The 13,571-nt window shown below is 46.8% G+C and overlaps 7 protein-coding genes across 7 annotated transcripts; 4 read left to right on the top strand and 3 right to left on the bottom strand.

The window, feature by feature from the left end:
- Window positions 1–176: 176 nt before the first annotated feature.
- V1508DRAFT_421880 (uncharacterized protein) lies at window positions 177–1,768 on the top strand. The gene is made up of 3 exons (XM_066940941.1): window positions 177–586; window positions 637–1,578; window positions 1,716–1,768. Exons 1-2 carry the CDS (start codon window positions 263–265, stop codon window positions 1,522–1,524), a joined length of 1,212 nt encoding a protein of 403 aa, XP_066794350.1. The 5' UTR covers window positions 177–262; the 3' UTR covers window positions 1,525–1,578; window positions 1,716–1,768.
- On the bottom strand, window positions 1,609–2,788 carry V1508DRAFT_389635 (nucleophile aminohydrolase). The gene is made up of 4 exons (XM_066937896.1): window positions 2,604–2,788; window positions 2,290–2,484; window positions 1,968–2,240; window positions 1,609–1,917 (listed from the first exon to the last, which is right to left on the bottom strand). Exons 1-4 carry the CDS (start codon window positions 2,697–2,699, stop codon window positions 1,723–1,725), a joined length of 759 nt encoding a protein of 252 aa, XP_066794349.1. The 5' UTR covers window positions 2,700–2,788; the 3' UTR covers window positions 1,609–1,722.
- Window positions 2,789–2,932: 144 nt separating this feature from the next.
- V1508DRAFT_421875 (Spc98 family-domain-containing protein) lies at window positions 2,933–6,041 on the top strand. Its single transcript, XM_066940940.1, has 5 exons — window positions 2,933–3,176; window positions 3,230–3,368; window positions 3,428–3,603; window positions 3,652–5,436; window positions 5,495–6,041. The coding sequence occupies exons 1-5, from the start codon at window positions 3,003–3,005 to the stop codon at window positions 5,783–5,785; spliced, it is 2,565 nt and encodes an 854-aa protein (XP_066794348.1). The 5' UTR covers window positions 2,933–3,002; the 3' UTR covers window positions 5,786–6,041.
- A 1,452-nt stretch (window positions 6,042–7,493) lies between these two features.
- Window positions 7,494–8,158, bottom strand: V1508DRAFT_207145 (uncharacterized protein). The gene has a single exon (XM_066936226.1). The coding sequence runs from the start codon at window positions 8,058–8,060 to the stop codon at window positions 7,614–7,616; it is 447 nt and encodes a 148-aa protein (XP_066794347.1). The 5' UTR covers window positions 8,061–8,158; the 3' UTR covers window positions 7,494–7,613.
- Window positions 8,159–8,250: 92 nt separating this feature from the next.
- V1508DRAFT_463194 (eukaryotic translation initiation factor 3 subunit G-domain-containing protein) lies at window positions 8,251–9,446 on the top strand. The gene is made up of 3 exons (XM_066942862.1): window positions 8,251–8,310; window positions 8,365–8,671; window positions 8,728–9,446. The coding sequence occupies exons 1-3, from the start codon at window positions 8,294–8,296 to the stop codon at window positions 9,280–9,282; spliced, it is 879 nt and encodes a 292-aa protein (XP_066794346.1). The 5' UTR covers window positions 8,251–8,293; the 3' UTR covers window positions 9,283–9,446.
- On the bottom strand, window positions 9,368–10,559 carry V1508DRAFT_207180 (methyltransferase domain-containing protein). Its single transcript, XM_066936227.1, has 3 exons — window positions 10,267–10,559; window positions 9,599–10,200; window positions 9,368–9,550 (listed from the first exon to the last, which is right to left on the bottom strand). The coding sequence occupies exons 1-3, from the start codon at window positions 10,317–10,319 to the stop codon at window positions 9,453–9,455; spliced, it is 753 nt and encodes a 250-aa protein (XP_066794345.1). The 5' UTR covers window positions 10,320–10,559; the 3' UTR covers window positions 9,368–9,452.
- A 1,288-nt stretch (window positions 10,560–11,847) lies between these two features.
- V1508DRAFT_398921 (OPT oligopeptide transporter protein-domain-containing protein) lies at window positions 11,848–13,205 on the top strand (the record flags this gene model as incomplete). The annotated part of the gene is made up of 5 exons (XM_066938234.1): window positions 11,848–12,165; window positions 12,225–12,345; window positions 12,409–12,702; window positions 12,765–12,881; window positions 12,955–13,205. The coding sequence occupies 5 exons, from the start codon at window positions 11,848–11,850 to the stop codon at window positions 13,203–13,205; spliced, it is 1,101 nt and encodes a 366-aa protein (XP_066794344.1).
- Window positions 13,206–13,571: the final 366 nt, after the last annotated feature.

The raw sequence follows: 13,571 nt of genomic DNA, 5'->3' as shown, positions 1-13,571 counted from the left end.
GCAATCTGCCCCGCCAGATAAAGTCTAACCAGAAATTGCGTGACGAGCTGGCTCGACGATTCTTGCTGGATTGAGATATTAAACTGACGCGTCACTCTGCGCGTGTCGAAAAGCATCACGATGCTGACGATTGCAGCGGGTTTCGTTCTCATGCCGCTTGGTGTACCTCCCTGACATGGTACGATGGTTAGTCCGCACATTTGTAGGACCAAGGGATAAGTTTACGATCAGTGGTATATCCAATTGGCGCCTGGATTTGGTAATGGCTCAACGACGCGTCGTACGCCGGGCGGCGCTTCTGACGCGTCTAAAATCGTATCCCCTGGACACCTACCTGCATTTGCATGAACAGTTCGAGACGATCGAGTGGGACAAATTGTCTGACACCGTATGCCTGCCCATGGGATTTATTCTGGATGGCCTACTCGTGTTTTGTAGGCTAGTTATTGCGACCGTCGCGGTTAAGCAGGATGAGCGTAGTGAGATATTTTGGGACTCGAGCAAATTGCGAAATAGTCCTATAGCTGGCGATGTTCTTCAGGGTAGAGGTGCAAAGCGTGGGTTTAGAGGATGGCTAATTGGAGTAGTAAGTATCAGAATGTTATAAGAGTTCTGACCATCGCTAACACTTATTAGCTATCAGTAATATCAGTTGCCATTTTGGTATTAAGCTTCATCAATGCTTACTGGGTATTCACACGCCGGCGGACGTACACCTTCTTCGGCCGTGATCCGCAAGATAGAAAATTAGCTGGCAACTCTTCAGCAACCAAAACGCAGCTAGATACTGACAATGACGCACGTACCCCATCATCGTCTCCATGGCAAAAGATTATTTACAAGATCACCCACGCCGAGTCCTCTCCTACTGCAAATCCAGACAAGGAAATTTGGGAACTTCAAATGTGGAATCCGCAGCTGTTTAATTTGCATCTCTTTACATCGTTTTCACCGTTGCACACTCTGGTCTTGTTCAATACATCGTACAGCACGCTTATACGCAACATTACCGTCTGCTTATTGATTTCCGGCCAGACATACCTTCTCACAACGAATTTTCTGCAGCAAATAACCGACAAGTCCCTAGTGTTTGGAGAAATGTTTGAGGAGTACGAAAAGAAAGTTGTCAGGCCAAAGATGAGCGTGGTTCGACGCGATGTGGCTGTTGGAGCCGATGGTTCAGTGGAATATTACTCGCCTACCTTGGAACGACAATTTGTTACACGAGATATTCGGCCTCGGTCGTCTGCTTCGTTATTCGGAAGTGTGGCCAACAGTCCGCAGAGCTCCTCGTCTAGTCCATATAGGCGCTCGGCCATGAACAGTCGTCCAAGGCAGTCCTTTGTCTCAGGGGACAGACCATTCTACGGAACATACGGTGGAAGTCCACTGAAATTTCAAGCGGCTGGTCACAGTGACGATGTGAGTAGAAATTCCGCTTCTGTGGACAGTGCTAGTGCAACAACAGCATACGCGCCTTCTCGGTTATCCAGAGCTTCGCCAGCTCAATCAAGGAGGATATAAGTAGATTGGCCACAAGCAGAGAATAACAATCTTGGAAAATTTACGTGACTTAAGGTATTTATAACAAGCCGACTTCCGTGTAGTGTAAAATTATAATTATCCTTTCTACAATCCGTGCAATGCCATTTCCATTTTTACTCGATATTTACAATCGATGATCAATACATACTAACACATGGGCTTCATTATAGATATTACTTAGGCCGTAGTAGGCTGCGTCTCACTGCCTTCGAGTCGCTCCACGACAACTTTCATCTCATCATCACTGTATATTCTAAAATTCTGCTCCTTAGTAACGCTGGCAAGCTGAACATTCTTGGCATCCAATTTCTCTTCCATGACCTGCTTTAAGGTCTTCAGAACAAGCTGTTCGGCTTCAGCCAATGTGAGTGACTGTATTCTATTAGTACATGATCAATTAATGCAATTTCAAGTACACATACGCTGTGATATTCATTCTGTAACTCTGCCTGCGCACCTTCACTACCACTTCCTATAGCCTTCGCATCATATCTGTAGAACGTCCCGGACGGATCAGCGTGATATAATTGCGGCCCGTTTTCATCAATACCTGCTATCAAAAGTGCGACACCGAATGGTCGAGACATGACTCGCTCCTCTCCATCAGCACCTTCTCCGAAACGTAGGGCGAGGTCACAAACTGCCTGTGTTACTGATTCCACCTTGATAGGCTCGTCGAAGTGTAAAGCGTGATTCTACTAATGTCAGTAGTTTTCAACTGTACGTTTCCTAAATCTCACGCACTTGTGTTTCGACTCGAGCATGATCAATCATTGTCCGAGCGTCAGCAGTAAGTCCACTCATTGCCGCACCGAGATGACTATCTATTTCGACAATCTTTTCAATAGAGGATGATTCCAGGAGGACCGACGTCGCACGCTTCTCGACGCCGAGAATGACACCTTCAGAAGTTGCAACTCCGATGGCAGTTGATCCAAGCTAGTCAATTGCTATTAGCATACACTCTGTACGAACCAGTCTCTCTCGATTCGATTCTAGTACCGAAGCTTTATAATCGAACGAAATGAAAAATTATCGAATCAGAAGATACAACATACCTTGATTGCCTCAATAGCGTATTCGACTTGGAAGAGTCGTCCCTCGGGTGAGAATGTGCTCACGCCCCGATCATACTCACTACGAGTCAAAAACATCTTTAATATTTCTATAATACGTGTAATTGCAAGATAAACAGAATAAATGTAGAAGACTTGATGCTGAATTTCTAATTCGATGATTCGAATGTATTCGAAGATCTCTGAGTTAGGTAGCGCCGTGCAAGAACGTGATGACAAGTACGCTGACAGGCAGACGCCGCGTGCTGCGCGTTACGCAGTTTGTTTACGCGCGAACGTCACACGCGAACCCTTTCTGCTAAAGCTATTGTCGTGGATGGAAACACCCGAATTACTGCACGCAACTTGTAGTTCTTACGTGTCATTATCGGTGTAGATGTAATGACCAGCCAGGCTACAGAAAATGGCACGCAACGGCGGTCGGTGCCGTCGAGAGAAGTCTTGTCGCAGACAGATCGCGCTGTCAATGCAATATCTCAGCACCATCATCGGTCGAGATCGGTCAAATCAACGGCACTGGATCAACAAATCAGAGCTTCAGAGGGGGAGAAAATGGTTATATTTGGTCGATCAATTCTGAGGCGAGACACATATCTGACTTCTAATAGAGCCGGGCAAGCTCAACGCGACATCGAGAGAGATCCCCTTTACGAGCACAGTCAGAGAAACAGCAAGGGGAAAATGCCAGGGCCGCTAGCGCAGAAAGCAGTAGTACGACAAGCGCGATATATCAACAGCCAAAGATGCGTACGTTTGAATTTCTAATATGTAATTGGATATATGGGTATACGCTAATGAGGAGAAAGTCTCGAATCCTGAGGTGACGCTTCTCTCAACTGCGCTGTCGCCTCTCGCTTTGAGAGTGAGTTCGCCGCCGCTATCGTACCAAGTGCAAGGGTCAAAAAAACCCATGTCCTTAGACCGAATGGGACTAGATGTCCAGCATGCAGTTATTATGGAGGATCTTCTCTACGTGCTTTTGGTACGGAATACGGTGGGTGAGTCTGAGATTATGCTAACAACCACTCAGGGTTCCGAAGGTCAATATATACGCTTTCACGAACGCTACAATCCTTCCGCCGAAGCCGATAGGTTGTCCGGACCTGAATTTCGGCTAGCAAAGGGTCTCGATCCCAGTCTTCGTGATCTAACCAAAAACCTGCTTAAATTGGCAACTTACCGCTCGAGCGTCGAAGCATTTATCGAAATACAGAGCAAAACTGAATATGGGGTTGTCAACCATGCGCTATGTGCTGCGATTCGACATATCATGAAAGAATATCTTGCACTGATGTCTGACATGGAGTATAAAATGCTTACGTCGCCGTCGTTTACTTTGAACACGTTCCACATTGAGACTATGGATATGGCGAGGAAGTTAACTGAGCTAAATTATATTGTGCAACAGATAAGTCGTAAAGAGGAATCGGTTGCTGAATACACGGATGAATTGGGTACCGACTTTGACAAAATCATGGAAACGCTGAAGGCGAACGATGGCAATCTCAACGCTCTCAATAATATTGGGATTTCAAAGACTACGTCGATGATTACTAAGGGCGGCGATGTCATAAAGCTGCTTACCGATAGGCTCTATTCGGTATCAGGGGATCCGGCTTCCCGTGAACTTCTAACTTATCTTGTGAGGGAGGCCTCGCGACCATATATGAAGATGCTGAACATGTGGCTACATCGTGGAATAATAGCGGATCCCTTTAACGAATTTTTAATCAAAGAGCAAAAGAGTATCCGAAGGGAGCGACTTGACGAGGACTACACAGATGAATATTGGGATAAGCGGTACACATTACGGAAAGACGACCTTCCACCGCAAATAGGAGACTCTAGGACGTGTGACAAGATTCTATTAGCTGGAAAGTTCTTGAATGTAGTTCGCGAATGCGGTGGCGTCGACGTCAGCAACGAAATAAAGGATGCGCCAGAGACGATTGACGATCCTAGACTACTATCCAATATCAATGCAGCATATGCTCATGCAAACGGATATCTTCTTTCTCTACTTATCAACACTCATAAGTTATCAGAGCGTCTGACTTCATTGAAGCACTACTTTTTTTTGGATCAGGCTGACTTCTTCACTAATTTTATGGATGTCGCATTCCATGAGTTGCGGAAGGCTGCGAAGAATGTGTCGACGTCGAAATTGCAGTCTCTACTGGACCTGGCTCTGAGACAGCCAGGTAGTATCACTGCAACCGATCCTTTTAAGGAGGATATTTCGGTTCATATGAACGAAGTGGGTCTTACTGAATGGCTAATGCGAATCGTTAGTGTGAGTGGACTGGATCCTAGAGATATCGCGGCGATGCAACTTTCAACAACGACTCCAGCAACTGATAAATCGTCGGAGCGAGATGATAAGAAAGGCATTACCGGAATTCAGGCGTTGCAGTTTGATTTCAAGATACCATTTCCGCTTTCGCTGGTGATTTCTAGAAAGACCATCCTCCGATATCAACTTTTGTTCCGGCATCTTGTGGCGCTGAAACACATCGAGCAGCTCCTTGGGGTCGCATGGTTGGACCAGGCAAAGACTGCCGGTTGGGCTCGGCGCAGTAGGAGTGTCCATTTACAAAAGTGGAAATCGAAAGTGTGGAACTTGCGAGCCAAGATGCTGGTATTCATTCAGCAGGTGTTATACTTCTCCACGACTGAAGTGGTAGAACCAAATTGGTCTTCGCTGATGGCTGGAATATCGGATGTTAACACTGTAGATGCACTGATGCAGAATCACGTCGATTTCTTGGACACGTGCTTAAAGGAGTGCATGCTTACAAATTCGAAGCTTTTACGGGTATGGTTTGTTGTTCTTTTTGTCATTATTCTCTCGGCAACGACTGAGTGATCTGTAGGTCATGGCGAAGCTTATGTCTGCATGCAAACTATTCGCAACATACACCACGCAGCTGTCCAAGACGCTTCCTGGTATTGACAGTGAGCCAGCGGATGCGGATTCTGGCGCGGTGGATAAGGTTACCAAGTTGGAGAGCATATTATTACAATACGAGCAGAATTTTGACCATCACTTGAAAATTTTGATGGATGCGCTCAACTATTACGCCGCTACAGAAACTGTTGTGCTGCTTAGTTTATGTGCCCGTCTAGAAGTTTGTATGATATCTGAAACACGAAATGGGCTGTAAAATCACAACCTGGAAGGTGTATTAATATGATGTGAGTATGGGTTATTGTATCGGATTTGCATTACGTCATTATATATGTACACTAGACTCAATTAAAATAACCTCTTGAAATGCCAACCCATACCCAGAACGTTAGACAAACAGTCAACCGTCAGTCATGCACATAACCATACGCCGAATTCAGTTACCAGAAATCCATATTATGCAATCGTCCTAACCAAACACTTTCTCTATAGTAGCTGGCTTAAGCACTATCCGCTTAGTCAAAATCTCATGGCGCTGGCCAGGCAGTGAGAGACGTGATAGTTGCGGGTTCCTGCCCATCCAGTAACGTTCCAGGATATCGATTGCGGCAAGAGCTTCAATCTCGGTCACAGCAGTATAGACATTGTACGATGTAGTTGTATTCAGTGTAAGATCCCGAGAAACGTTAGCTCCCGATGCATCCTGCTCTGCAGATGCTAATAAGAGCGCGCTGTCTACTCCATCTCGCTGATCCAAAGACTGGGACCGGAATAACTGTGCAGTGTCAGAGTATGGACTCGTCTTCTGAGCCTGCTCGTTCGACGAAGACGATCTATTGCGACCACCTAGCTTCTCAGCTTCTTCGTGTATTTCCTCGACAATTTCTTCGATTGACGGCACTGAAAATATATCTTCGCCAGTCCCGTTAAGCATATGTTGCACGGCATCGTCGTAATTCATACTAGTGTGTTGTGGGGAATTGGACCGACGCCGTGGGTTGACTTGATACAGATCATTTGGCGTGACACCGTACGATGGATCAAAGTGAGGTTGCTGTTGCTGCCGCTTCTGGTGTTGTTGCTGGAGCGATGGGTTCGCTTGCGCAACGACGGATAGTGAATCATGACCACCCAAAGGCCGCAGCTGATGTCGAAACGAGGGTGTTGCTAGGCTGCTGGAGTCACTAGCGGCATCGTCTGCAAGAAGCTGGCAATTGAGGAAACAATCGATAATTGAGTCCCTAGTCACGTCTTCCGTCCATGCTTGAACTAATACGTTCATGGCCTCCAGTATGCTGAGAAACATCCGGTTGTCTCCTTGTTCAATTCTCGCAAGCATGATCTCAGTGAATCGTCGTCTGTAGAATGCTTTCAGCATCCGAGTAATTCCCGAATCGCAAGGATGCGTGCCAACTGTCGTCGTACTCGGTGGTAGAATCAGGAGTTCTGTATTCAATAGCCGTCCATCAAACGCGAGATGCGCATCACTGTAGTCTACTAGCAACAGTACGCGACGCCCAGCCATATGGTTGTCGAACCACAGTAGATAATTCTTAAACAAGGTAGCGCTCATTTTCGTGTTCGGATCAGAGGCATATGATATTCCGAGACCGGACATTTCGACATTAATAAAGCATCTGGGATTCGCCCATTTGCTTATTACCCAGCATGGCATTTTTTCGCTGCCATCGGCGTTGGTACAAACAGCCACTGTAAATTTTTCCTTCAGAATTCCACGATAGGCACCAGGTTGCTTTTCTTGCTCTTCGACCGCATTTGGACCGAATCGAGTAGTGAGCAGCCCATTGCCAATAGTTTGGTAGAACAAGCCTGTCTCGTCCATACAAAACACATCTTTGGGAGCGTACTGCGATATTCTCGAGCGAATGGCGGGTAGTTGCTCCTGTAACGAACGAAGACGAGAGACCGGACTTTCTGAACTCGTAAATCGATCGCTTTTAATATTATGACGTGACTTGAACCGCGCCAGCCAGCCGTCTGAGAAGTGGAATGCATTTTCACCGGCATGTGGGTAGAGAGTCTACATTGATTAGATTGTAGTCAGGTCTCAGGCAATGGACCAACTATACCTTTAGAAAGTATAATCCTTGTTGCTTAAGGATGTTACCATCTATTGGGACGAGGCCCTTGTATTCAGTGTACCATTTCGACAGAGCATCTTCCATCAGCGGAAACGTGACCTTCTTGAGTCTCTTGAGATTCGGATCACGATCGCTGGATTCTAGAATATCGCTCTTGCGTTTCAAGCATCTTGAAATCGCAGCCTGCGATGGCGCAACATTGAACTGTCCTCGAAACCACTCGATGAGCTGTCGTTGGTTCGCCCCGGGATGCTCATCCGCATATAAACACAAGCGCCGACGCTGCTCGTTTGTCATAGAAAAGTTGACTTTATCTGGCCTATTGTTTGGTTGGTTGGATGTTCGCAGAATGGATATTTGACGCGGAGATGTGCCTGTCGCGATCGGCATACGCAGTGTCTGCGGCACTATCGTCGGAACTTGCTCCATTACCGCACTCTAGTTGTCCGGAAGGCGCAAGAACGACGGGTGGTTGATCTAGCTATGTGTTCATGGCGCAGTATTAGCCTTAAATCCCATGATGACATATAGTAGATTAAGGTTTTCGATTGGGTTAGGGTGAAGGCACTGCTTCCTATTGATGGCGTTGGCATGCCGCACCGGCTTAACAAATTTTCATCGCGGTTTCAACCTACAGTCAGGTTTATCACGACATCACCACAATGCCGGATCTTGCATCGTAGGTGGATTTCGTTTGACGGAATTGATGAAGTATCTGACAAATGTCTACCAGGAAACCATCTACCACTAACTGGGCGGACGACGACGACGATAGCGGGTTTCCCGCGCCTCTTGTCACGAACAACCCAGACGGCACCAAAACCGTGATTACATATCGTGTTAACCCGGAGACTGGCAAGAAGGTGAAAGCTATTCAGAAGATTAAGACGACTGTTGTCAAGGAGCGCGTTAATCCGGCTGTTGCGGAGCGCAAGCGATGGTCGAAGTTCGGTCTCGAGCGTGGATCGCGAGCTGGTCCAGATGTCAAGACGACTAGTGTGGGAGAGAACACACCACTGAAACTCATCGTTGGCTGGAAGGTGTGTATTGTAGTCCCGAACGGTTGGGTGAGTGATGGAATCTAATTGATCTGTAGGAGTCAAAGGAAGAGAAGGTGGAAGTCAGCAAGGCCGAAGCCGTCAAGGTGAAGGCGATCACCTGCCGGACGTGCGGCGGCGAGCACTTCACAAGCAGATGTCCTTACAAAGATCGTCTACCTACTGCGGATATTGCGGCGGAATCAAACGTTTCTACTCCGCGGACGGCAACTCCAGAACCATCGGCTGCCCCAGCAGCTTCAGCCGGTCCTACCAAGTCGGCATACGTACCACCACATCTCCGCCGTACTGGTGCTTCTGGTCGTGGTGATGGCGAGAAGATGTCTAGTTACAGAGACCGGGACGACAGTGCTACCCTTCGTGTTTCGAACATAGGCGAAGACGTCACTGAGGATGATCTCGGCCGTTTGTTTGAACGATTCGGTCGTATCCAGAGGTTGTACTTGGCGAAGGAGAGAGAGACGAACCGGTCGAAGGGTTATGCGTTTATCAGCTACTATGATGTCAATAGCGCTACGAGGGCGTGTGAACGGATGAACGGTCGTGGTTTCGAGAACTTGATTTTGCGCGTGGAGTTCTCTAAGAAGTCGTAAATGAGGTATACAACACAAAAAATATTATTCTACAGTTGAAGGTTTTCGGTAGTTTGCGTTTATTAGTGTTGCTTGCGTTATGATTCTCCGGTTTTTTATTGATAGGGTAAAAATACATAATTAGGTACACAATAAAGCTGCAGTCGTGGCGAGATATCGTACAACTTCTGTTATATTGTTCGTCTAAACGCAACACTGGAAATACTTTGACCCTTGACGCCACCGAATTCGTAGACAGGATATTTTATCGATTTCCACTGTTGTAATCCTATTTCTCGGTTAACAGATGTAGACTATAACAAGTAAAAAGGCATACCTTCAATGCTGAATAATTTTACCAATTCTTCTTCTGTGAAATTACAACTCGTGATCAATATTATGCCACCGACGCGGACAAGAGTATCTCGTACAACTGTGGGAAAAAGATTCACACCGCTCAAGCCATTTCTAATAATGTCGCCGCTGAGAGCGATTGCGTCTAGCGTGCCTTTATCCAGCACGAGATCCCATGCTTCGTTTGTCTTGCCGTCAGGAAAATTCAAAAAGTCGACATGTTCGAACGTGATATTGTTGTCCGGGTCTTCGAGTTGCTTCTCGTCCTTCTTTTTGGCCAGTAGGTGTCTGGCAAAAGCGACAGATGTCTCTGAATAGTCGACGCCGCATAATTTGCCCATAAACCCGCCCTCAGATCTTAGCCTAAAGAGTAGATGTCCGTTGCCGGTGCCGAGATCAATCGCTGATGTCGAGGTTGGGGAGAACGGGAATTCGTCGTTGAGGTTGTCGTCAGAAGATGCAGTATGGTTGATAAGGAAGTCGATGATCTTGTCCTCGGCGTCGACATCCGCGAACCAGACTTCTCCCTCGTCATCCGAGTTTTCAGCGAAATTTTGCTGCTCAAGAGCATAGAATTGATCCCAGCTGTAAGAAAAGTTGACGTGTAAGTGTGACGAGCGAATGTGCAGCTTGCATTACGATATTACTTACTATTCTTTGGTGCCCAGCTCTGATGGATTTAGTTTCTCGACCTGCTCGGCCATCGCGAGTGTCGGTCCTCAATACTATTGTGTGATCGAAGCGAAGCCTAAAGATTTTCAGATTACACAAGCGGCCGGGACTTCTTAGCGCACGGCAGTTTCAGGGGTCAGATACGCCTCAAACATAATTAAGATACAAAGTACAGTTGACATCGAACTGCAAGCTAGATAACCCTTCTGTTACGGAACTTTTAAGGAACTTGGTGGCAAAGTATCTCTGTCATGCATCGGTATCATCGTTACAGACTAGAGCATAATTAAGTACGTTATCACTGGAGGCATACAAATGCTACACAGATAACGGTTGACTCGCTAGGTGATGGTTGCTCATGTGCTAGTTACGACAAGTGCAATCTCACCCATTGCAGTTGCCGGATTCCTCGCTGCTGAATGGAAAGTCACCAGCTCAGCTTGAAATGTCTCAGCGATTGCCTTCAATAGATAACGCAGCTGGTAAATTTGTCACTGTCAACAAAAGTACAGTATGCCGTGCCTGCTGGAAAGTGCGCTAGCTAGTGGGCCGGGCAATGCAATCAACCCGGCTGCAGAACAGCCACCGCGTCAGGTTACTATACTATTGACACTCGTCGACGTCTGGCGCTCAACTGGGATGTGTCAAGCGTGGACCAAGGCCGTTCGAAATTGTCCGGCTGCATACATAATTATCTCATTTTGCAGCAACAAGCTTTCGCCAATGCGGTGCACACCAGACTCAACGGTCTCCTACAGGGTTGTTCCGCGAAAGAGGCAGGAGCTACTCTACTGCCGTTCATAGCATTCGACTTATGCCATCTCCCTTTACGCTTACGATGTATATCGGCTAAGGCCGGGGTGGCCGTTTTATTCTTGCGCAGGCAACTGACAGCCGCATTCTCGAATAAAAGGGTCCGGGTAATAAAAACTGACTACTGGACCGTGGGCGTTAACGCCGTGCCGACCACGGACCCGTGGCGGGAGGAAATTTCAGGGTCTGTCCTCGATATGGACCTTGATATCAAGCACTTTTTGCGCCACATATACAATTGACTAGGGGGCGCGCGCATGGAAAGAAAATGGATTGACTGGCTCTGTATCTACTCATTGACGGTAGACTTAGCAGTGGGATAATATTAACTCCGAGCAGGAGTCTACATCTTTTAATACGTTCTGTTACAGAAACATGATTATGGCCTGATTGCTGACTTTCTGCTACCACCGGAGATACCTAGCGCAGGATATACCGGCATTGCTATCGATCGCACTCATCTTCATGGCTACATTGCCAGAAGGCACGCTAGCCCCGGGGCTCGTCCGACAGGATTCAAGATAAGCACATTTCATATTAGCTCGCCGACATGGCTTGAGTTTTGTCAGATATAAACACACTCGCGTGCTGCCAATTGCGAGTCTACTGCCTGTGACATTCCGCCCCATCCGACCCTGCAGTAGTGAGGCGTGTGACAGTATCATCTTGCTACGCTGCAATTGAAGGCATGCTAGGTCTATGTGAAAGAATGTCCACAATACTAACTATATCACAGTATCCCTCGAGATGTTGGAGCAATTGTCGAGTCACTCCTCCGAGGCCTCGGTCTCCGAGAATGAGAAGAAAACGGTTGTCCCGGAGGTTGTGGAAATTACTTCCGAGATGCGGAATAATCTCCTCGAACGACTGAATGAGAAATCTAGCCGCGACAAATTGAATGCCACCAGGCGCGACATTGACTTCATCATGGACAAGTTTGTGACCATGTCAGAAGAACAAGCCCTCAACATTTTGAACAAAGCAATTGATTATCACGACGACGATTTTAACTTTCCAGTCACGACTTATGGACAAAATAAAGCTTCTTGTTCTAGGCCCGGACGTGTACGGTACAGATGCCGACACTTATGAATTTGACCTGAAAGTGGAAGCTAGTTTGATAGGCTACTATTCACTGGTCTGTTACGGATCCCTACGATGAAGATGTACCAGTCGAAACTATTCGTGTTTACTTTCTTGCAATCCTCTGGACCTTCATCGGGGCTGGAATTCGCCAATTTTTTAGTCCTCGCCAGCCTGCGATTTCCCTGAGCTCTACTGTCATCCAGTTGTTCCTCTATCCTTGAGGTCGTCTCTTGGAACAACTTCCGGACTGGGGCTTCACCTTTCGAGGCAAGCGTCACTCCATCAATCCTGGTCCATGGACTTTTAAGGAGCAGATGTTGACCACTGTAATGCTTAACGTTGCTGTCGGAGGTGCCTATGTCTCTTTGTACAGCATCATTGTCCAAAAGCTTCCAATGTTTTATGGAAATACCTGGGCTACTCCCGGATACCAGTTCCTCCTCATCTTCTCAACGCAGTTCCTTGGTTTCGGATTTGCTGGCGTTCTTCGTCGATGGGTTATATATCCCGTAAAAGGTAACAGATGCTATAGGGGCTATTTATTGGTAAGTAAGAGCGAAAGTACTAATTTATAACAGCGGTGTGGCCTTCGGTCTTGCCTTCTATCGCTTTGAGTCGCGCACTTCTGAAGCCAGACAAGAGGGAAAACATTCATGGATGGACTATTTCTCGATATTGGTTCTTCTTGACCTGCTGTGCGGCATCCTTCCTCTACTTTTGGTTTCCAGATTATTTATTCCAGGGGCTAAGCACATTCAATTGGCTGAGTTGGATTGCGCCCCAAGAAATATCTTCCGAAGTACTTCCGTTTTGTCAATCCGGTCTTGATCATTGGCGGCATGTCCGCCTGGTCACCATACAATCTTTCGTATCACACACCTGGCCTTTACTTGTCGATTATTTTCATGTACTTCATTAGACGCCGATATCTCGGCTGGTGGGAAAAGTACAACTACGTTTTGTCGTCCGCCATGGATGCCGCGTTGCTTTCTCTGCGATTATTATCTTCTTCGCAGTAGATTATCATCCCAAGAAGTTAAGCTGGTGGGGTAATACTGTGTCGTATGCCGGCATCGACGGCGGTGTGGGACAGCAGGTTTTGTTCGAAGTGCCTGAGGTTGGATACTTCGGACCCAAACCGGGAGAGTATCCTTGATTATAGAACTTTTAGCCTTGGTCAAGAAATTATAACTACTGCTGCTATTGATTTCTTTTAGTTGATGCAAATAATTAGACGCCATTGTAATAGACATATTCAGTCATTGAAATGTATCCCGAGCCCACGTCATAGGCGCTTTAGTTGCAGGAGAAAGAGCACGTCCGACATTGAGGGTTTGTATTATAGCAGAAACTCTTCTTAGCCGATGGACTGAAATAAGTCCTGG

This window comes from Lipomyces doorenjongii (genome assembly GCF_038497915.1).
Source record: "Lipomyces doorenjongii strain NRRL Y-27504 unplaced genomic scaffold V1508scaffold_46, whole genome shotgun sequence".
NCBI lineage: Eukaryota > Fungi > Ascomycota > Lipomycetes > Lipomycetales > Lipomycetaceae > Lipomyces > Lipomyces doorenjongii.
The sequence above is the reverse complement of the archived record's forward strand: the minus strand, read 5'-3'. Positions and strand labels throughout refer to the sequence as shown.

Excerpts from the sequence above, each read along its gene's own strand:
- V1508DRAFT_207180 (XM_066936227.1), bottom strand. The coding sequence starts at position 10,319 with ATGGCCGAGCAGGTCGAGAAACTAAATCCATCAGAGCTGGGCACCAAA. Across the intron at positions 10,201-10,266 it reads GAGCTGGGCACCAAAGAATA|CTGGGATCAATTCTATGCTC; the intron begins GTAAGTAATATC and ends CTTTTCTTACAG. Across the intron at positions 9,551-9,598 it reads AAAATTATTCAGCATTGAAG|GATTACAACAGTGGAAATCG; the intron begins GTATGCCTTTTT and ends ACCGAGAAATAG.
- V1508DRAFT_207145 (XM_066936226.1), bottom strand. The coding sequence starts at position 8,060 with ATGGAGCAAGTTCCGACGATAGTGCCGCAGACACTGCGTATGCCGATC.
- V1508DRAFT_389635 (XM_066937896.1), bottom strand. The coding sequence starts at position 2,699 with ATGTTTTTGACTCGTAGTGAGTATGATCGGGGCGTGAGCACATTCTCA. Across the intron at positions 2,241-2,289 it reads ATGCTCGAGTCGAAACACAA|AATCACGCTTTACACTTCGA; the intron begins GTGCGTGAGATT and ends TGACATTAGTAG. Across the intron at positions 1,918-1,967 it reads TACAGAATGAATATCACAGC|TCACTCACATTGGCTGAAGC; the intron begins GTATGTGTACTT and ends AATAGAATACAG.
- V1508DRAFT_463194 (XM_066942862.1), top strand. Across the intron at positions 8,672-8,727 it reads AACTCATCGTTGGCTGGAAG|GAGTCAAAGGAAGAGAAGGT; the intron begins GTGTGTATTGTA and ends ATTGATCTGTAG.
- V1508DRAFT_421880 (XM_066940941.1), top strand. The coding sequence starts at position 263 with ATGGCTCAACGACGCGTCGTACGCCGGGCGGCGCTTCTGACGCGTCTA. Across the intron at positions 587-636 it reads GAGGATGGCTAATTGGAGTA|CTATCAGTAATATCAGTTGC; the intron begins GTAAGTATCAGA and ends AACACTTATTAG.
- V1508DRAFT_421875 (XM_066940940.1), top strand. The coding sequence starts at position 3,003 with ATGACCAGCCAGGCTACAGAAAATGGCACGCAACGGCGGTCGGTGCCG. Across the intron at positions 3,177-3,229 it reads CTTCAGAGGGGGAGAAAATG|AGCCGGGCAAGCTCAACGCG; the intron begins GTTATATTTGGT and ends GACTTCTAATAG. Across the intron at positions 3,604-3,651 it reads ATCTTCTCTACGTGCTTTTG|GGTTCCGAAGGTCAATATAT; the intron begins GTACGGAATACG and ends ACAACCACTCAG.